The sequence below is a fragment of the Macrobrachium nipponense genome, chromosome 10 (genome assembly GCF_015104395.2).
Source record: "Macrobrachium nipponense isolate FS-2020 chromosome 10, ASM1510439v2, whole genome shotgun sequence".
In the NCBI taxonomy this organism is placed as follows: Eukaryota; Metazoa; Arthropoda; class Malacostraca; order Decapoda; family Palaemonidae; genus Macrobrachium; species Macrobrachium nipponense.
In genome coordinates, this window is record NC_087204.1 from 109,360,019 (window position 1) to 109,382,518 (window position 22,500).

General features: G+C 36.5%; 3 protein-coding genes across 4 annotated transcripts in view; all 3 read left to right on the forward strand.

Annotated features, from left to right (window-relative positions):
• Positions 1-22,500, forward strand: part of LOC135223895 (pro-resilin-like) — a 71,592-nt gene that overhangs the window by 39,796 nt on the left and 9,296 nt on the right. The gene's annotated exons all lie outside the window — the stretch shown is intronic.
• Positions 2,354-3,814, forward strand: LOC135223898 (cuticle protein 19-like). The gene is made up of 2 exons (XM_064262816.1): positions 2,354-2,487; positions 3,402-3,814. The coding sequence occupies exon 2, from the start codon at positions 3,408-3,410 to the stop codon at positions 3,744-3,746; it is 339 nt and encodes a 112-aa protein (XP_064118886.1). The 5' UTR covers positions 2,354-2,487; positions 3,402-3,407; the 3' UTR covers positions 3,747-3,814.
• On the forward strand, positions 19,411-21,071 carry LOC135223897 (cuticle protein 19-like). The gene is made up of 3 exons (XM_064262815.1): positions 19,411-19,437; positions 19,945-20,070; positions 20,701-21,071. Exons 1-3 carry the CDS (start codon positions 19,426-19,428, stop codon positions 21,001-21,003), a joined length of 441 nt encoding a protein of 146 aa, XP_064118885.1. The 5' UTR covers positions 19,411-19,425; the 3' UTR covers positions 21,004-21,071.

Here is a 22,500-nt window from a genome sequence, read left to right on the forward strand (position 1 = left end):
CTTCCGCATGTCGAATCATACGCCCCATGCTAATATATTAACGAGGTTTCCTTGATTCTCTCCAAGCATTCCAAACGCTGACTTTCTTTCGCTTTTGAAACATTTAGACGTATCGTAAAATATCCATCCATCCGGTGACTGATGACCCCACCACCTCGTAATATAAAATTCACGATTATCAAAGAGCGCGAAGGAGTCGCTTTCCGAATACAATTCCCCACCTTACCTTGGAACACTTGCTACGTGTCCTGAGGGGATTTTATCTGAGGTAAATCTTTAGTCATTTTCTACGCATGAGGAATTTCCTCGATCGAGATATTTCTTTTCATTGGAAGATCCGGTGGTTTTCTAGGAGGTGAATATCGACTTCCTCTACCGACGTAATCTTGAGATTGGGTTAAATGCTCAGTCCATTTTCATTACAGTACAGTCTGTACAATAGAATATCACTTTCTCTTTCGCTCTCTATTCGGTATTAGCTAAAATTTATTATAGTATGTATATAATCTTAGTCGTAGTCTATCACTCTCTCTCTCTCTCTCTCTCTTTATATATATTATACCTAATATATATATATATAATATATATAATGTATATAAATATATATATATATATGATATAATATATATATATATATATATAATATATATATATATATATATATATTATAAATATATATATAGCATATATATCATATATATCTAGACATATCAGGTAAAACATATGATAATATGAAATGTTAACGCAGTCCTCTCTCTCTCTCTCCCTCTCCTCCTCTCTCTCTCCTCTCTCTCCTCTCTCTCTCTCTCTCGTCTCATCTCTCTCTCACTCTCAGTCGTCTTCCTATCTCTCTCTCTCTCTCTGTGAATATGTATTTAGATATATGCAAATGCACAAGCATGACTGAACTCACGCGAAGATTTGTACACACTTGGACAGTTAAGCATATATGATATTAGTTTTTCTTTAAATACATTTTTCGCAAATTAATGTAGTATATATATCCGAATGACTGTCCAAAACATGAATTCACGGATACATTTCCTTAATGATTGCAAAATCCCATTTCTGGCTCATTTTAGAATAATTATTATTGACAAGCAACTGCCATGGATTCCAGCTACTCTATACACAATAATAACAAAACTGGTCTTAGCAAAGGCACATTTACATTTTTATGCATTTACTTCACACGCTGGTGAAGGGTAAAATATTTAGCCTTTTCCCAAACTTCGTATCTGGTGAATGAAAAACTATTACAGAAATGATAATGAGTGTGCCTTGAGTTAGCCTTATTACTATTTTTATTATTATTATTATTTTTTTTTTGGTCAGTCTGAAACGTAATTTCGGGTATAAAAAATATTCAGTATATCAATTTCAGTATTTTTTAAGTCTCGGTAAACGGTTTTTTAAGAACATTCAAACCTCAGCACAGTAAAGGCTAATCAAACACACATTGCTTCATAAACATTGAGCCAGGTAATTTTCACAGCACGTAAAAAGACCAAACTCCAAAAGCTATGTAACCCAAGTGGTTCCGAACCACTTAAAAATATCCAATCCTTCGGGCCAGCACTAGGAGAGCTGTTTATCATTTCAGTAGCCTGGTTCAACTAAGATATACTTAACTTTTTAGCTGAAACTTACGATTCAAAATCTGTGAAAGGCTGAAAGAGTATATAATTCACTCAAGGAACAAATCTTTCCCAAAGTCAGGGGAGATTTTTAACCGCAGCTAAATATTAGAAACATTTCCGGTTTGTCAAAAGGAATGATAAACGCCCCCTTGTCATTGCGCTGCGTGTGTTACTTCCTATTTCCTTCCTTTCGCGTCATTTCAGGGGTAACAATTAAGCGAGAAATGACACAAACGACACTTAATGACCACCGACCACCTTGGGTCAGTGGGGTGTGGCTGGCTGCCGAAACTGACCATGAGTGGTCCGCATATATATGAACAGAATTCACCGGTTTGTCAGCATTCCCGAAAAGCTTCAACCAACAGAAACATGAGCGCCAAGGTGAGGAAAGCAGAGTGAGGAGGAGGAGGAGGAGGAGGAGGAAGAGGGAGGATGGTTCGATACTGCTCCTCACTTCTCACCATTTCTGTGTTCTCTCCAGTGTGATTTGTGGAACAGAAGAAATCATCTGCGAATACACGTCATACTTACAAGGATCTATTTCTATTCTTCTTATAGGTAATCTTACTGTGTGTGGTGACCGTGGCTCTTGCCCGCCCGATCCCCGCCCCCCAGCCCCTCACCCCCAGGGTACGGGTATTCTGCCCCAGAGCACCCTCTAGCCTACGCCCCGCCGGCGCCGGTCTACGATGCTCCCAAACCTTCCTACCATGCTCCTGAACCTTCTTACCATGCTCCTGCTCCAAGTTACCATGCTCCTGAACCTTCTTACCACGCTCCTGCCCCTACCTACCACGCTCCTGCCCCATCCTACCATGCTCCTTCCTACGAAGAGAAGCACGAGGTGAGAAGAACAGATTTGTTAACATTTGTTATGTCTGTGAATTGTTAGGTATTATTATTATTATTATTATTATTATTATTATTATTATTATTATATTAATTCAGAAGAATAACTTCACTCATATGGAGCAAACCCACAAAAGAAGTAAGAGGAGGTAAAGGGAAAGCCAGGAAGAATAGATCTCGCTTATCAAAAAAGAAAAAGATAAATACTGAAAAATGTCAGGATTAATATGCTTATACTATCAACATAATTTTAGAGCTGACTATAGGAGTGCTCAACTAAACGGTTAATTTGATGAGCTTTTTATATCTCAGACAGATAGCTTTACTAGTTTTCATAATCATTCTTAAAAATAGGTCTAAGATACATATTCTTTTATTTAGACATTAACAAGAACTCTCCTTACAAGTTACAATTTACAGTAGGAGCTGTTCGACAAGCTTGTGAAATTTTACCATTAGAAATATATCACAGAAATCTATAAAAACTTGCTTACCTGTTCACAAAAATATATTCTAATGTGAATATTTTTGGATTCAAAGTGACCAGGAACTTTCCTTAAAATGTACAATTTACGGTAAGAACTGATGGGCAGGTTTGTGAAATATTATCATTAGAAATATTACAGATTTCTCTAAAATCTTCCTTACCTGTTCACAAAAATATATTCTAATGTGAGTATTCTTGGATTTAAAATCACCAGGAACTCTCCCTAGAATTTAGAATTTACAGTACAAATTCTGGACGGACTTATAGTATCTCAGAAATATTAAAGATATTATTCTATAAAATAAGAGCCTACCTGTTCACAAAAATATATTCTAATGTAATTTGGTATTGGATCGAAAAGTGATTAGGTATTCTCGCTAAGGTACTAAAGGATTCAACTAACACTTCTACTTCTCCAACAGAAGGGAATGCCTTTCGACTTCGAGTATGCCGTCAAGGACGACTACAAGGGCCTCGACTTCGGTCACAACTCCAACTCCGACGGGAACCTCGTGACCGGTAAGTACTACGTCCTCCTCCCCGACGGTCGCACTCAGATCGTCACTTACACCGCCGACCACTACAACGGGTACCAGGCTGAGGTCACTTACGAGGGCGAAGCCAAGTACCCTGAACCCAAGCCCTACGCCCCTGCCCCAGCCTATGGTCATCCTGCCCCAGCTTATGGAACGCCAGCTCCATCCTACGGTCACCCGGAACCCGCTTACGGAACACCAGCTCCTGCCTACGGAGCCCCAGAATACTAAACCTCTCGAATTAAATTATGTCTAAATAATTTATTTATTTTCATAAATAAAGGTCGATTTTAAGAATATCTTGTTTATCATTTCTTATTTACGCTTCTTCCCTCGAGATAATGTGGTTTACGAGGGCGCAGCTTCCAGAACTTCAGCTTCGATCTAAAATGAAGTTGCTAAATCTACGACCTCTAATAAGATAGGTACGACCAACTGCGTTGACTAATGACCAAGTACTTAAAGGTGTGCAAAGTGTTCTGCCTCATTTTTTATTTTATTAAACCTGGTTTTAATGTAGATGAGGGGAGTATCATGCATTGTGAAACCTAGACGTGGTCACCACAGCCGTCTAATTACCATGTAGTACATAATTCACAAGCGAAGGCAAGAAAGGGATGGTAGGATTTTTGTTTACTCGGGGAGTAAGCCTACAAACTGCTTTGTTGTTGTTGTTGTTGTTGTTGTGTTTCCTGTTGGGAGGGTAGGAAAGGTCTATAGAAGAGCCAAAAAGGGTCTGAAAAAGGTGTTTCGCGTTAAGGTTAAGATACAGGAATTTTAGGATACGATATTTATGATTTATTCATTAGAATGAAAATGTAAAATGGCACAGAAAAATTATTTCTAATAAAATGTAGCGTATTTATTTTAGTTTTCGTTGGTGAAACAAGGCTCTATTTGACTGTAGACTTTAGCCCATTTTAATTTACGTTAAAAGTTAGGGATATAATGTTTACAGCTTATTCATGTGGGGAAAATCTTGTATGTGTTCCGAGTAAGCTGGAGGTCGGATCACGCCTTATTTTTCGTACCCATCCTTCTGCTCTTGTCCAGGGATCGAGCTGGAACCTGTTGTTTGGTAAGCAAGAATGATACCAATCACATTCTCTACAGAAAGGAAAAAGGCTTATCAGTGTAAGAATTTATTTTGTGCTCATATAATTTAAAGGTTTTTTTTTCAAAAGTCACGGCTTTCACAAACTGCTATACTGGGTAGTTTCAACGCTTTCCTTCGGCAAATACAGAGAATGTAAGAAAACTTTCATCTGTCTCCTATAATTCTCTATAGTTAGAAAACTGATCTCGGTTTAACATGAGGCATTTGCGTTTAGAAGACTACATATTATAAGAAACAATCACCCAAAATACTTTGATTATTATTATTATTTGTGTATGTTGGAAACAGACCTTCTTTCAAACATGTTTTAATGAATATGAGGGCTGAATTTACAGAATTTATTTTGTACAGAATTGAGAGAATTCTGTACAAAATAAATTCTGTAAATTCCGCCATTATATTCAGTAAAATTTTATTATTATTATTACTGAGCCGTTGATGCTGTTGTTAGAAAAAAATGAAGTCTGTCCCTGCACGCACTAAATATTTTCGTTTTATTTCCATTTGTTTTTTCGTTATCAGTGTTTGCGTCCCACCTCGGTGGTCACGGGTTCGATTCTCGGCCATTCCATTGAGGAGTGAGAGATGTGTATTTCTGGTGATAGAAGTTCACTCTCGACGTGGTTCGGAAGTCACGTAAAGCCGTTGGTCCCGTTGCTGAATAACCACTGGTTCCATGCAACGTAAAAACACCATACAAACAAACAAACAAAACAATCACCTAATTCAGAAGACTGTTTTTTTTTTAGTGCGTGAGAAGTAATTTATTTTTCTTCGAAAATTTGCCTCTCTGTCAGCTTTCACCGTTTCAGTAATGCTCCGTGGAACCAACCACCTTTGTAGCTGTTAGATGAATGCACAACAGTATCTGTGAGCTGTAAATGCATTCTCTTGCAAACTAAATAGTTCTCAAGCCATGAATCAAATTCATTTTTTTTAAATACAGAAAGACTCACAACTAAATCTAGTGTAAATCTGAACTTCCCTAACCATCACCGTTATACGAATTAATTTTCGAAGTTTATGTTTCCCACGGAGTTAAATGTTTGGAGGAAAAAAACAAACTCGGAGGGGATATGACGCAAAGGTCTTTAATGGGCTCCTCAGAATCAGACTACCATACCAAAGCTTATGGAACGCAATATAATACTTACGCCAAAGGCCAATCGCTGGGACCTATGAGGTCATTCCGCGCTTAGACGGAAATTAACAGTAAAAGGGTTTAAAAGGTGTAACAGGAGGGAAAACCTCCCAGTTACACCATGAAGGTACTGTAAGGAGCGGGTGGAAAGGAAGATGGAGGAAAGAGAATATGAACGGAGATACGGTAAAGGGAAGAAAAGGGGTTGCAGCTAGAGGCCAAAGAGACTGCAAAGAACCTGAAGTGTTTTTTTTTTTTAAGCTGACCTTATGCCAGCACGGGCTCTTGCTCGTAGAGCAGCCCGTAAAAGTAATGCCTAGAGTGTACCCCAAGAAACCCAAAGCTTATGGCAATGATTAAAAATACTGAGGATTTCTGAAACAGCAAGAAAAGCTACTCATTCAAAATCTTCCCAATCATAAATTGTCACTTTAACGTGAGAGAAATAAGAGTACAAAGAGAGACGATATTAGGTAGGGTGAAATGAAGGTCAATTTGACGAGTTCCTACAAAACGTGAGAGAGCAAAGATGCCATAAAATGTCTATATGTAAGTGTTTACATAATAAAAATATGGAATGTTAGTCCATATATATAAAAGTCTAAAACTAAAGAGGTCAACCAGATTGCTTGCAGGAATGTGATCAGACTAGAGACGCTAAAGATGACGTATACAATAAGTATGTAGGCTAAGATAACATGCCGTCACCTGTAGTCATTCAATTGTTTATAAACATTAGTCCAAGCTCCCTGCTTGAGACAACTACCCCGACCTATAATTCAAACGGCCTACGTGATCTGTAGCGTGTCTCATTTTGATTGTGTGTTCGTATGAAACTATGTCATTTGTATGTATGTTCATATGTTCGAACTACTGTCTGTTCCTTCATAACTTGTAACAGAGATGGTAGACGAGCAGAACAGAGTTAGCTATCGTCATTAGAAGACCTGTACCTCTTTACCTAAGCTTTATCATGTAGAGGAATAGGATTAGCCATCATCATTGGCAGAAGCGATCAAGCTATCGTTATTAGAAGACTTGTACAATCATATCTGATCTTCAGCATGTAAAACTTCAGAAGAATACATATATTTTTATATTTCGTGTTTTCTACAAGAACCTCCTCACCATGAGTTTAACACATCGTCGTAATAACCAACAAGATAATACCGACTTCGTAAATGATCTACAAACCCCCAGACACTCCATTGAAGATGGAAGTGCAATACCAACCGACTTAGCGTAAGATTATCGCTAGTTCTAACATTACCTCATAGGGCACCTTATCATACAAGGCACAAGCCCAATAATTGGTGGCCAGCGTACCAGAAGAACTCTACAACGTCCTACGAAGAAAAAAACCAGAATAGTAAATCATGTATCATAAGAAGTCAACGACGACGGAAGCAGCAGATTCTTCAAGCAACATAGTATCATCGTTAGTGAGCGACTTCAGAAAACAAACAAAAGAAACTCTTTTAACGACGACGAAAGCAAAGAGATTCTTCAAGCAACTTAGTATCATCGTTAGTGAATAACTTCAAGAAACAAAACCGACGTGTCCTTTTTCCTACGACAACGCAAGCTTCGTCTCTCATTAGAATCATTCAAGAAAACATCGTTAGTGAGCGTTTCCGGCCATCCAAGAAACAAACCGAAACGCGTCTGCAGCTCGAATCATCGAAACAACGCGCACGGGGAAACTGAAGCCAAACCAGGTCATCCGCTAAATAGAGAAGGAGGACCAAGGCCGTGTGTCGTTATCGGAACACCGTGACTTCCCACAAAAGCAAGCTAAGTACAATTTTTTATTCATTTGGAGTAACTTTGAGTGTTTCCTTTGCAGGTCGAATTTCGTTATTCCTGTGGCTGAAGTTACGAGACATCTTAATCTTACTTTTTTACAGAAATTATCTACATCATTGAGATTTCGCTACTGCGAGTTTTTTTATCTTTGAGTGTCTGTTTCCAGAAGTTCTACTGAAAAATCCATAATCATATACTATGTTAATTTTATCATTTTTGGGTGATTATTAATCCCTTACGTAACAAATCAAATTAAACAGTGAATATGCGTTTACGCAGTGGACGTCTGTATTTATACAGATGCATGGATGGAGGGTCGTTAAGCACTGTAGTGATTAGAAAACACACAAAAAACAAGTGGAACACCCGTACAAATCTAGATAAATTAGAGGTAACACTATTTCGGGTCATGACAATAAATGCTCCTTTGCAAAGTCCCGATCGCAGTTTTAGCCTTGAGTTTTTTGAGTTATAGAAAATATCGAACCTCAATGACTCAACTTAACTTTTAAAATATGGGGGGGTGGCTGGATCGCAAGGAATAAACATGTCTGTTTAAAAAAAAACTTTCATCAGGCTCAAATGAGCTGACCAGGATCCCTCACTATTTCAAATTTAGCAAAGATGAAGTACAAACAGTTAATATTGAATGCAGTAGTGATAACTTGCTTAATAGTAATCGCTCAGTTCCTAATAGTTCGTCATTCATTGCTTTAGACGTAACCAGCAACATAATGCTAAAAACACACACTACGTTGCCGATGGTAATAAAAGAGAAGGATCCTAATTATTACAAAAAGAAATAGAAACAGTAGCCCGTTCAGAATCAAACAAGCAAACTCGGTGACTGTGTCACCTAGTCAAGCGGTCAAGGTCAGTCAAAAAACTGCCGAAGTGTTCAAAGCATAGCAAATTTCCATACAATAAGCGACTCTAGCAGAGTGGGGCAAAAGCGATGTTGGTTCATACATACCGGATATCTTTTGAATTAAAAAGGATTTTTACCTATGAAACACACGACCGTATAAAGTAATCAGAGCAGGTTTTCGTTTTTTTTTTAATACGTAAGTTATTATAAGTAGTGGTGGATAAAGCCCGACTGTACGCGCCGTAAAAATTAGAATATCTTTGTTTATTCCTTTAGTACACGTAATATCCTGTATTTACGGACTCACCGTCTGTTGTTCGAACTTCCCTAATGAGAAGTCCGGATAAGCGAGCGTTTACAGATACCTCTATAGTTATAAAAAACATTGATCTGTATCTAGTGTAATTGTAAGATATCCATCTAGGGATACACAAAAATATTATCTTACATCCTGCAAAATAAGGCGTGTTTACCAAAGGAAAATCCTATAAACCTTCAAAACATATTAAAATAGTTTGAACAAAAATGAGACAGTTAATCAAATAATAACTTATATAAAGGAACTATACATTTGTCTCATAAAATCGTAACATTGTCAAATGACCCAACAGAATTCTCCCCACAACCGCAGTCGCACTTTGCACGCAAATCTCGAGAAGAGCACCCTCGAATGTCTTAGTGCGTGTAAAAAGAACTTTGCTGGGAAATGAAATTTTAATCCTTCCCGACACTCTGAAAATACTTTGTTTATTCCGCGAACAAAGCCCTAGACACGGTTGACTCGCTGCAAACAAGTTAATATAGTAATTCCACAAAAACCTATACATATAAATATCGCATTTCTTTTATTGTTGCTAACTTTTAATCCCGACCAACCAGTCGTAGATTGAATCTCCTCTGATAATCTATCTAAAAGTAATATCAGTAAAGTCATTCAAGCAGAGGTGATTCAGCAGAAATTTTTGTTTTTTTTTATCTTTTACCTGAATACCAGGAAGTTTCTCCTACTAGCGAGTGATCTCTGGGAAAAACGGATGTAATTTAACACAAAATACGGTCTAAGGACAAACATAAAGCTATATACGTACCTTCGTATAGACCTCTCACTGCAATTTCAAAATAGAGATAAATGACGAAGTTGAAATATGTTAGTAATAGGAGCCATTAGGAAATCAAATAGCCCATATAATTTTCCCTCAAAACGTCATGCCATAAAAGATGCGGACTTGGCGTATCTGCGTAGATTTTCTTGTCGCTTAAACAAGGAAACGACTCCCGATAGTTTCCAGTGCCATGTAGCGACGACATCTTATCTCTGTTAGGTTAGAATAAATTTTTCACCAGCTTGGACTTACTTTAAAAGCTTTTACTAGATACCATTACCTAAGTGATTGTACCTCATACACCGTTTTCAACACACTCAGGGACATTATCAATTTTTTACGTATGCCTCCGGCTTACGTTGCACCCCAATTACAATATAGTGTTTGGAGACTTTTAGGGGATACCCTACATGCTTATATGGTTGATCTTGCAATCTTTTTCTAATACCTTAGAAGTACATTCACATAAAGTCAGAGCTAGTGCTACAGAGACAAAGACAAATAATATCAGAGTAAAATATCTAAATGTGAGTTTTAAAACGAACATGTTATCTAGGTTTTATGTGTATTGTCAAGGTCTTAAAGTAGTCCATGGTAAGGTGTCGGCTATTCATAACTTTCCGGTACCTATTAACGTAAAAGGGGGATACAGCACTTTGGCGCTGTAGTGGGTATTACAATCGTATGTAATATGTAACTCTTCAATCATGACAGCTCCTTTAACAGATCTTACGAAGAAGAGCGTAGATTTATTATGGTCTAAAAAGCATCAACAGGCGTTCGATATCTTAAAAGCGGAATAATGCAGCTCACCTAACTTAAAAATCCCTGATTTAAATAAGGAATTTTTTGTTTTTTTTTTTTATGCAACAGACGCCTCAGACCAAAGGGTAAGAGGGATACTACTTCAGCAATATGATAAACAGTTCTTTCCTATAGCTTTTTATTCACGTAAACTAAAGCCCTCTGAAAGTAAATATGCAGTAATAAGCAAGGAAGGGCTAGGTACTTTAACTCACTAGTACATCTTAAGTTCATAATCTATGGCTATCCTGATAAAGTCCTTAACTGAACATGAGTCCTTTACCGAGTTTTTCAAAGGCTTTAATCACAGTCCAAAAGGAAACTCGGTGACAAATGATCATTCAGGTCTTTGGAGCCAGGATAAGATATCTACCTGGGAAAGCAAATATCATAGCTGACGCATTATCCCGCAATCCCGCACCATACAGCAAAGAACCATTAATTAGACTAAAAGATATAGAACATCGTGCCTATTGTTAAAACCGTATCTAAACAGAAAATTCCTTAACCCAAGAGATCGCGACCATTGCATATCTGGGTCGGAGCGCAGAACTGTTACAAATGAACAAAGCAAGAGTCGGCAGCAATAAGCAAAATAATAAACACTTCGAACGAAAAACAGGGTGGCAGCGGCAGCTAAGCAAAAACAATAAACACTTCGAATGGAAACAGGGTCAGCAGCTAAGCAAAAACAATAAACACTTCGAGCAGAAACCCTAAAGCAAAAGTATATTTATAGTATGTGTATCAGAATAATGTAATCGAATGTAATGTTCTATGTAGGTCTTGTGACGAGGAAAACCCGAAGAACACAGCAGAGGACTAACGACCAGTAGTAGTAATAATCCTCTCTCATACCAATCGTCATAAACTGGTTGCATTCCGTCATCCAGGGTTCCCTCCTATGTCACAGAAAGCCAAATCACTGTTTTACTGGCCTACAATGTTTACAGATATAAAAAGCACATAACTGATTGTAACACGTGTCATGAAAACAAGGGACACTAAGACACCTGTCAGTTAAGGGCCTATCCTGTGCCAAATCAATCCTTGAAAGAATATACTTAGAATTATTAACAGAGTTACGAGTCTGACAGAGGGGAATAAACACTTATTAGTGTTAATAGTTCCTTGACACGTTATATGAATTAATAGCACTAAAAAACAAACACCCGCAATTGAGTGCGTTAGGAATATTTATGAGTGCTAAATCAGTAAATATGGAATTAACACATAATAATCTGTGACTCGGGTGTGTAAATCAATAATAATCTCCTTAACACGTTGTGTGAATTCCTTTCCATAAGAAAACCAATAATATATTTTATCACCCAGAGTCAATCAGTTTGGTAGAATACCGGATAATTAAATAGGAAGTGTCAATGTCTTACGAGTTACAACTCGTGATATTGGATCCGAACTGGATTATAGCGGTTCTCGCTGTTTTAAATACCTTATCATTTATATCTTGTATCTATAGAATTGATGCCGCAAGTAGCCTTATACGGTACGCCGCTAGAACACTTTTCCACATATTCAAGCCAACCATTAATTATCAAATATATATAAAAAAATATATATAAATAAATATAAAAAAATAAAATAAATATGGATACAAGTGGAGTCAATATAATACACTCCGTAAGAAGTCGGAAGGGTTACAAATTATAATAAAAAGGAATCACGATAAAATCAATAAGCAAAAACGTAACCATAGATTAATTAAATATCCAAATATATATGCGTATATATTTAGTAATGACAAATAAGCTAAAAGTTCAAATACATATCCAAAACCTACTGACATATTGTCTGTCCCCAGTGGGATTTATATTTCGTAGTCAATGAAAAAAAAAAAAAAAATAATAATAATAAATAAATAAATAAATAAATAAAATAAAATAAAAGAGATTTTAAAGTCAGGAAGTCTAGAAGTGAAAATGTTATCTATGAAATAATCCTATAATGAATCTTATACAGGGCTAATAATATATATAGAATTTGTATGGAAACCTTTTTCATATAGTTTGAATAAGGAATATTTAATTTAACATAATTACAATTATGCAGATTTCCAACATGAAACTAATATATTGTTCAATTTTGGTACTGTTTTTTTTTTTTCAGACATTCTTTTCGTGTGGGTCGAGTATTAAAAGATAATAAATTTATCCTAAAGTCGTATTTATTACAGCAAGTAACGTAACTCTTAGCTGGCTGAGAGCAATCTCCTGCCAAGTGACGACGTCATCATTGCCGTATCAGATTTGTTCCTTTTAACCTCAATAATCTGCTTACACAGGGCTTCATCTCGCGCTTGCAAAAGCAGATTGACTGGAGAAAGGACTGCCTAGCCCGAACTTCTCATGGGGCATGGCAGACGTTAGGTACAAGTGTCTATCGGTGTGCGCAATGCAACTTTAGCTAAGGAGTTGCAATAATTTTAAAAATAATAACAAAATAAGCAATAGAATTTCTATAACAACAAAATGAATTAATTTTTCTGAACCTCATAGACATTTAGAAGTATCAAGATATATATGTGAAATATTTACTTGCAACATTAGCCTATTACAATTCAGGTAAAACATTCATGGGAAAATGTCACATTTTCTTGAAAAACCCAAAGTTTATTTAGAAATTGGTTCCATAGTGGGTTTTTTTCGTTGCATCTCCTACCTATTAATAAAGTTTTTAAAATTAACCTCAGAGGATGCGCGCGAGAAAATTGAATATGAAACTTTTGTTAGGGCACATAGGATCAGATTTTATCACAACTTAATTTCAGTTAGCATAGAGAAATACAGAATCATGATTAATCTTCTCTTTGACTCTTATGTTGCCTGCAATCTTACAAATAGCTCCGTTTTTTTTCCACTTCTTTGTCTAGTAATTTACTACCAGTAATATCGAATTTTCTTTGGGATTTTTGTATTGATATCTGTTTATTTGTTATAATTATGGATATTTTTACAGTCATCATAGACCTGGATAGGTTCACTCATTGTTAATGCCATGGATGAAAAAGTTTGTACAGCGGACTCTTTTGAATTCCAAAATATCAGCGAATTCATGTGGGTTAAGTCTGGTCTAAATGGCTCTCTTCCCTCCCCTGTATTTGGATGTCGTCTGAATTTTACTTTGCCCTTGTGACAAGTATAATTTCACTTGCAGGCTGGTTAATGGAACCTGTTACAGTATCCTGCAGTACGAGAGTTTCACATCGCAACTTCAAAAAATCGTTCGTCGCAGCGGACGACTACAGTCAAGTAACAACCGCCTACATGTGAAAGGAATTTCATGGACTTCTTCGACCGACACCGTATCTCGTCGTTAATCTCGACGGACACCGTATCTCGTCGTTAATCTCGTTTAATGCGGAATGCTCCGGCGACTGTAGGAAATCGACTACGAAAGGGACATACTTCCGACAATTACGACCCGAAGGATATTCAACTCTACTTTGCTGGCGAAGGACTCGTGCTGGGGATGTTTTTATTCAACGCGAACGTAATCGTGTAGCTTAGGATGCAGAGAATAGGTATGAGCGCCAAAATAGAACGTTGGACCCGCCCAGGCAAATTTTCCCCTTTTTTAACCCTGTGAAATAGGCCGTTTTCATTGGGCATAGGTGGTTGTCTGGAACTGTGTAATGGACGAAAAGTTGTTCGAACGCTAGTTAAAAGTGAAGTAGTATAACCTCGGGTCATGTATCCTAATATATAAAGTATCATGTATCCTATATATATTGATCATAAATAACAGAGCGAAATATATCTTTGCGTGTACGCAATAGGAATCTCTTATATAAATGATCATAAATAACAGAATCTAAATATATCTTTGCGTGTACGCAATAGGAATCTATTTAAAGTGCACATATATTAATCATAATTATATGAATCCATATACATATGTATAAACAAATCAGGTAGCCTATAATCAATCTGTTACCTTTTATCTTACCAATATCTGCAGTTATATGAGTTAGTATGATTGATAAAGTATCAGATATATAACATTTAGCATAAAAATCAACGAATCAATCAGCATAAACAATAATTTTATCATTCATATATGAAAATTTTTATCAGTTAAAATATGATTTTTATCATGTTTTAATCTTCATTCTATGCAATTATCAGAGTAGCATTAGTATTTTCTGTAGCATATGTATCTTAATGAGATGAAGTGAAAAAACTGTATCATTATATATCAAGTGATCACTATTATTTACCAATATCATTGTTTTATATTTTATTACTTGAATCAATTCATGTACACAATGAATTTTTATTTACTTATATATATATATTCACATAGTGTCTGTATCACACTCCTATAAGTCAAATGCAAGTCAAGTTTGAGTAATATTCAGTAGCTGGTTTTGGTAGCTGACCGAGCTGATGTAAGTGTTTACATAATAAAAATATGGAATGTTAGTAGTCCATATATATAAAAGTCTAAACTAAAGAGGTCAACCAGATTGCTTGCAGGAATGTGATCAGACTAGAGACGCTAAAGATGACGTATACAATAAGTATGTAGGCTAAGATAACATGCCGTCACCTGTAGTCATTCAATTGTTTATAAACATTAGTCCAAGCTCCCTGCTTGAGACAACTACCCCGACCTATAATTCAAACGGCCTACGTGATCTGTAGCGTGTCTCATTTTGATTGTGTGTTCGTATGAAACTATGTCATTTGTATGTATGTTCTATGTTCGAACTACTGTCTGTTTCCTTCATAACTTGTAACAGAGATGGTAGACGAGCAGAACAGAGTTAGCTATCGTCATTAGAAGACCTGTACCTCTTTACCTAAGCTTTATCATGTAGAGGAATAGGATTAGCCATCATCATTGGCAGAAGCGATCAAGCTATCGTTATTAGAAGACTTGTACAATCATATCTGATCTTCAGCATGTAAAACTTCAGAAGAATACATATATTTTTATATTTCGTGTTTTCTACAAGAACCTCCTCACCATGAGTTTAACACATCGTCGTAATAACCAACAAGATAATACCGACTTCGTAAATGATCTACAAACCCCCAGACACTCCATTGAAGATGGAAGTGCAATACCAACCGACTTAGCGTAAGATTATCGCTAGTCTAACATTACCTCATAGGGCGCCTTATCATACAAGGCACAAGCCCTAATATATATAACATAATGACCCAGGGAACAAATATATCAACTCGATTACACACAAACATAACCATGATTCCTTGGAATTAAATGGGAACTTCTCCCATTATCGTAATATTGGAGTTTAAAACAATAGGTTTTTTTTTCTTTGGCATCTTCGTTAGATTGAATTTATTCGGAAAATCTGTTTGGGTTAAGGACTGACTTTCTTGACTTCTTGTTACCGACTCCTCATGCTAAAAAAAAAAAAAATAAATAAATAAAAGGCGAAAGAAGCAGATCTGAGTGAGTGTTTGTTTATTTATAAACACGCGCCTGTGTAGGGTGTGGTTTTACCAAAAAAATGCAAACATGGCCACAAAACTTTCCATTTCAATTTTCGAACAGTTAAATTTGTGTTTCTTTCAAAAACGAGCAGCTATAACTGCTAAAACGTTTACAGGTTTCCTTAAATAACTTAGGTCACAATGCAAAATACGAAAGGTTTGGTTAAAGTGAACAGCTATTAATTTCACACATAAATGGTGGATCCAAAGATAAGACTTATGGTTTTCGTCAATGTTCTTCGAATTATATCTCTACCCAGCGTCCTTTATATTCCTGCTTCCGAACCACCGCATTCAAAAACTACCATGTATCTTATTCTTTACCTGGGGCCAGCTGGATTTATTATTTATTATTTAGAACGCGTCTAAACCACACCGACTTGCAGAATGATGAATGGCACTAGGACGTCTACCTGAAGGAGGTAATTAATAATATATATATAATATATATATATATATATATATATATATATATATATATATATATATATATATATATATATATTCTATATATATAACATTTATATATACGTATACATACAATATATAGAATAATTATTTGTGCAGTACTGTACCTGCTGATGCGTCCAATGAAATTATTTATACGGTATTGTACCCTGGCGATGCGCCAAATGAAACTGCCCCCAATGCAGGAGCTGAGCTGAATATAGAATTTAGGCCAAAGGCCAAACACTGGGACCTATGAGGTCATTCAGGGCTGAAATGGAAATTGACAGCAAAAGGTTTGAAAGGTGTAACAGGAGGAAAACCTCAAAGCAGTTGCGCTATGAATCAATTGTTAGGAGAGGGTGGAAAGTAAGATGGAAGATAGAGAATATGAAATGGGTTACAGTAAAACGAACGAAAGTGGTTGCAGCTAGGGGCCGAAGGCACGCTACAAAGAACCTTAAGTAATGCCTACAGTGCACCGCGTGAGGTCCGCTGACGGCACTACCCCTCCTAAGGGTTACAGAGCAAGAGAGCACCAGGTATGTCTATTTGTCTCAATGTTACCTGATGATATGTATTACTCTATGACTCTGTGGCTATACAGTAGCAGTCATAATACTTTGCGTGGTAGGGAAGATGGAAGAAGAAAAAGAGTACAACAAACTAAAAATATTCAGGAAAAATCAATTATTAAAGCAACCATCATAAAATTTGGAATGAATAATCACCAACTCCTGCCCTAGTACTTGATAGGCATGCCACAATGTTTACGGACTTTCTGGAGTGTCCTGGGCATTGAATCTGAAAACTGCTGCAGGAGGGACTCATCCAGATCGTTCTAGGCGCGTTTCAAACTTTGCGCTGCAAGACGTGTCTACATTCAGTAACTTTCTTTTTATGATTGCTTAATGATTGAAATGGCTGGGGAATTCCCTGGCTAGTCGTGGATATATTCAATTCCACAATCTCTAAGCCACAAAGTATTCCGTTTGGCGGTATGATCCCCAGTGCACGAATCTTAATCCAATGCCATTGAAAATCAGCCATTGAAACTAAAAAAAATTCAGCTGAGTGAAATTGACTAATTGGGAACTTAACTAGAGCTACTGGCTCACTCAGAAAGTGTAACTCTGTGTAAGAGCTCTTCAGTAACCTGTTGGATGTTGTGACAGTTGGATGTCAAATTCTTTTCTTGTGCTCTGCCATAGCCGTTGCTAACATTATTTTGTGTGGTTGAGTGAGTGTGGTTGTATTAACAATGTCTGAACCGTATACTTCCATTGAGATATCGTGGGAGAGTGATGACAACTTAACAAGGAAGGCCTTAAAAACGTGGTGTAATTAGTCAAATAATTGGCGTGAAACAACGGACTGTCCAGAACATTCTGAAAACTTTTCGTGAGTCGGGAGGGAAGGAAGTACCCAAGGCTAGGACTAGCACTGGAGGCCCCTATCATTAGTAAGAAGGGGTTAAGAGTTCCTCTCCAGGAACTTGAAGTCTCAATGTGCATGGCGAGAACTCTTAACCCCTCCTAACTAATAATAAGGGGCCTCCCAGTGCTAGTCCTAGCCTTGGGTACTTCCTTCCCTCCCGACTCACGAAAAGTTTTCAGAATGTTCTGGACAGTCCGTTGTTTCACGCCAATTATTTGACTAATTACACCAGTTTTAAGGCCTTCCTTGTAAAGTTGTATCACTCTTCCCACGATATCTCAATGGAAGTATACGGTTCAGACATTGTTAATACAACACACTCACTCAACCACACAAAATAATGTTAGCAATGGCTATGGAAGAGCAACGAGAAAAGAATTCGACATCCAACTGTCACAACATCCAACGGTTACCGAAGAGCTCTTACACAGAGTTACACTTTCTGAGTGAGCCAGTAGCTCTAGGTAAGTTCCCAATTAGTCAATTTCACTCAGACGAATTTTTTTTTAGTTTCAATGGCTGACTTTCAATGGCATTGGATTAAGACTCGTGCACTGGGGATCATGCCCAGAATACTTTGTGGCTTAGAGATTGTGGAATTGAATATATCCACGACTAGCCAGGGAATTCCCCAGCCATTTCAATCATTAAGCAATCATGAAAAGAAAGTTACTAAATGTGGACACGTCTTGCAGCGCAAAGTTTGAAACGAGCTTGGGACGATTGGATGAGGTCCCTCTTGCAGCACAAAGTTTGAAACGCGCTTGGGACGATTTGGACGAGTCCCTCCTGCAGCGGTTTTCAGATTCAATGCCCAGGACACTCCAAAAACTCCGTAAACGTTGTGGCATGGCCTATCAAGTATTAGGGCAGGAGTTGGTGACTATTCTTTCCAAATTTTATGATGGTTGCTTTAATAATTGATTTTTCCTGAATATTTTTAGTTTGTTGTACTCTTTTTCTTCTTCCATCTTCCCTACCACGCAAAGTATTATGACTGCTACTGTATATATATATATATATATATATATATATATATATATATATATATATATATATATATATATAAGTATATATACACATACATGTATTTAAGTATACATATATATATAATATTATAATATATATAACCATATATATATTATATTATTATATATAATAATAATAATATATATATATAACATTTATTTATAATTAATATATAACACAAAATTATTATTTACCTATGAATATATGTATATCATAGACATATATGCAACATATACACAAAATATGTAAATATATATAAACATACATATTTTATACTATATATATATATATATATATATATATATATATATATATATATATATGTATATATATATATACATATATATATATAATATAATATAATATATATATATATATATATATATATACATATATATCCACACGTCAACACAACTAACTACAAATGAGAAGGCGATTCGGTTACGGCAACGAAACGTTACCATATTCTGCCAATCAACTTGACCGTGTTCCCCCTTCTGCGGTTTCGGAAGCTTCGTTATACAGGTTTGGCGTGCAAAAGTATGGTCCTAATTGCATTAGAGACCGACCTAGACGTCGGGGTGTGGTCCCCCAATGCTCCACTTTCGGCCATGAATGATCGGTACATATGAGCGTCTTCCATAGACTCCAGACGCATTCCAATCGGCACCAACCATGAATACTAAGGTATGTTCAACAAGTCCGAGAATTTTAGGAAATTTGGTCGTTCGTAGCTGCCATCGTTTGTTCTGAAGTTCGGAAGTTCCAAAAGAAGTTGATTAGAAGTTCATGAACTGAAGTGTTCATTTAAATCTTAAATCATCATTTTACTGAAGTCCAGAAGTTCCAAAAGAAGTTGATTCGAAGGTCATGAACCGAATTGCTCGTTTATTATTACATTATTATTGTTCTGAAGTTCAGAAGTTCCAATAGAAGTTGATTCGAAGTTCATGAACTGAAGTGTTCATTTATTGCTTAAATCATCATTTTCTGAAGTTCAGGAGTTCCAAAAGAAGTTGATTAGAAGTTCATGAACCGAATTGTTCGTTTATACTACATCATTCTTGTTCGGAAGTTTAGCAGCTCCTCCAGAAGCAGATTAGAAGTTCATGAACTGAAGTTGAAGACGTGACCACCAGGAAAGAAAACGGACCTTCCAAGAATCCTCATCCATTTTCGCTGTTTACTTTTCAGGTCGTTCTGTTGTTCTGCTTCTTGGCCGCGGCTTCGGCTCGTCCGGATGTACCATCACACCACGACGGTTACGGATATCACGCTCCGGCGCATCCCGTCTCTTACCATGCTCCTGAGAAGCATGAGGTTGGTCCTCCTATTTTCCTCCGTATATTTCGTCTGTATTTAACTGCCGAATATTGATATCAGTTGATAACATCCTTTGGATTAAAATTAATTTACGAATATTGATATCAGTTAATTAGATCATCATTTGGAGTAAAGTTAATCTGTCAATTTTTCTTTTCTAATAACTGATGTGGTTTTTCGGTATTTCATATTACCTTCTGTAACTTCTTTCAAATGAATACCATATTCTTTGGAAGCTTCAATTTCGAGTCAATGGCCCATTTGGTGGGCTTGTTCCATATGAATTGGGTTAATCTTCTGAATAATAATAATAATAATAATAATAATAATAATAATAATAATAATAATAATAATAATAATAATAATAATAATGACAATTAAAAGCCACAGTGGTTTTAAATTATATTCTTTTTGTACAAGGTTAAAAATGACTAGGAGAGACTTGTAAAAAATATATATTTTTAACACTACCGTGACTTTTGTCAATATTATTGCCTCGTTACAGAGGTTACTTAGTTCAATAATAATAATAATAATAATAATAATAATAATAATAATAATAATAATAATAATAATAATAATATCGCAAACACGAACATCACCAAATCAACTGATTCTTCTTTGCAGAAGGGTATGCCCTTCAACTTCGACTACGCCGTCAAGGACCACTACAAGGGCCTAGACTTCGGCCACAACTCCAACTCTGACGGGAACCTCGTGACCGGCGAGTACCGCGTCCTACTCCCCGACGGTCGCACTCAGATCGTCACCTACACCGCCGACCACTACAAGGGCTACCAGGCTGAGGTCAGGTACGAGGGCGAGGCCAAATACCCTGAACCCAAGCCCTATGCCCCTGCCCCATCCTACGGTCATCCTGCCCCAGCTTACGGTCCACCAGCCCCTGCATATGGAGCCCCTGAGTATTAAATGCCTCGACGAATAATTTACGATGGATATTAATTTATGAACTATTAAAATATTATTAAATAAATAACAAGACAGCAACTTTTTTACTTTTATTTTTGTTCTGCTGTTCCCTCATATCTAAACTCTGTTCTTCAAAGAACAAAATGTTCATGCGTGAACATAGAGCAGAATTTAAGCCAAAGCCCAAGCACTGGGGCCTATGGGGTCATTCAGCGCTGAAGGCGAAATTGACAGTAATAAGGTAGGAAAATTTTAACAGGAAGAAAGCTTCACAGTTCCCCTACGTGTATAAAAATTGTTAGGAGAGGTGCAAAGTCAGATGGAAGAAAGAGAATTTGAACGGAAGTACAGTAAAAGGAATGAAAGATGTTGCCGATGGAGGCCAATGGGACTGCTGCAGAGACCCTCAAGTAATGCCTACAGTGCATCATGAGAGGTGTACTGATGGCACTGCCCCCCTACGGAGCATACATGAACATGACCCTAAACCCATAGGATGATTTCATGCAAGGGCCTTGATTCCATGACGAATATTTGCTTTGCCGCTAAAAACAGTACGTAGTGTTTAATACTTACCTTAGTCTATCTTACCGGCTTTTTCTCTAAAGTAATCATACCGGTATTATGTGTGTTCCAAATTACTTACTTCACAGGTAACATTACACAGAAAAAGTCTGAACGATTTTCCCTGGACTACATTATTATTAGATCTCAAACTGAAGGGACTAACCGTCTACTCAGTTTTGTATAAACAAAATATAATCATAGAAGAGTCAGAATTATTATGGATACGAAAAGTCTCTGTTTGCAAAATCATCAGTAGTGGACATCCAGGTATACCAGAAAATGATTATTTGTTTTTATTATGATCGAATTACAAAAAATGCGTAATTCTTAAATAAATAAATAGATAAATAAATAAAACGGATCCGAGTTATATATAATATACCCCCAAGGATGCAAATGGACTAAAATAAAAACAGAGCATGAACCAAAATCAGTGTAAATTTCTTGTAAAGGCTACAACAATGATAAGAAGCGAAACAAAACCATATAAATAAATGAATGAATGAATAAATAAATAAATAAATAAATAAATCAACAACAAGGGAAGTAAGCACACGACCCTCACGTAGGAGTTACTTTGAGTTCATCTTGCACAACAATTATATAAAGGCTTCATAAATACCTGACGTCTTCACCTAACACCTGCTGTGCATAGATTAGATAAATAGTTACAGAAAATGCTGTTACTTCTATGGTTTTCAATCTTGTAATTTAAATGTATATATACATATGTAACTTATATCTTACATTCTAATATACTTTCGTACACTAATCCGTATACAGGTCAACGTGATCACGAAAACAAATACTGGAACTATCCGTTTATATGGACTGGAAAATTCGGTGGTCAATGTTTCGCATCCTGTTTATATAATAGACACAGATGACTTTTTTTAAGACTCATTCTCAAACGTCAGCTATAGCTTAAAA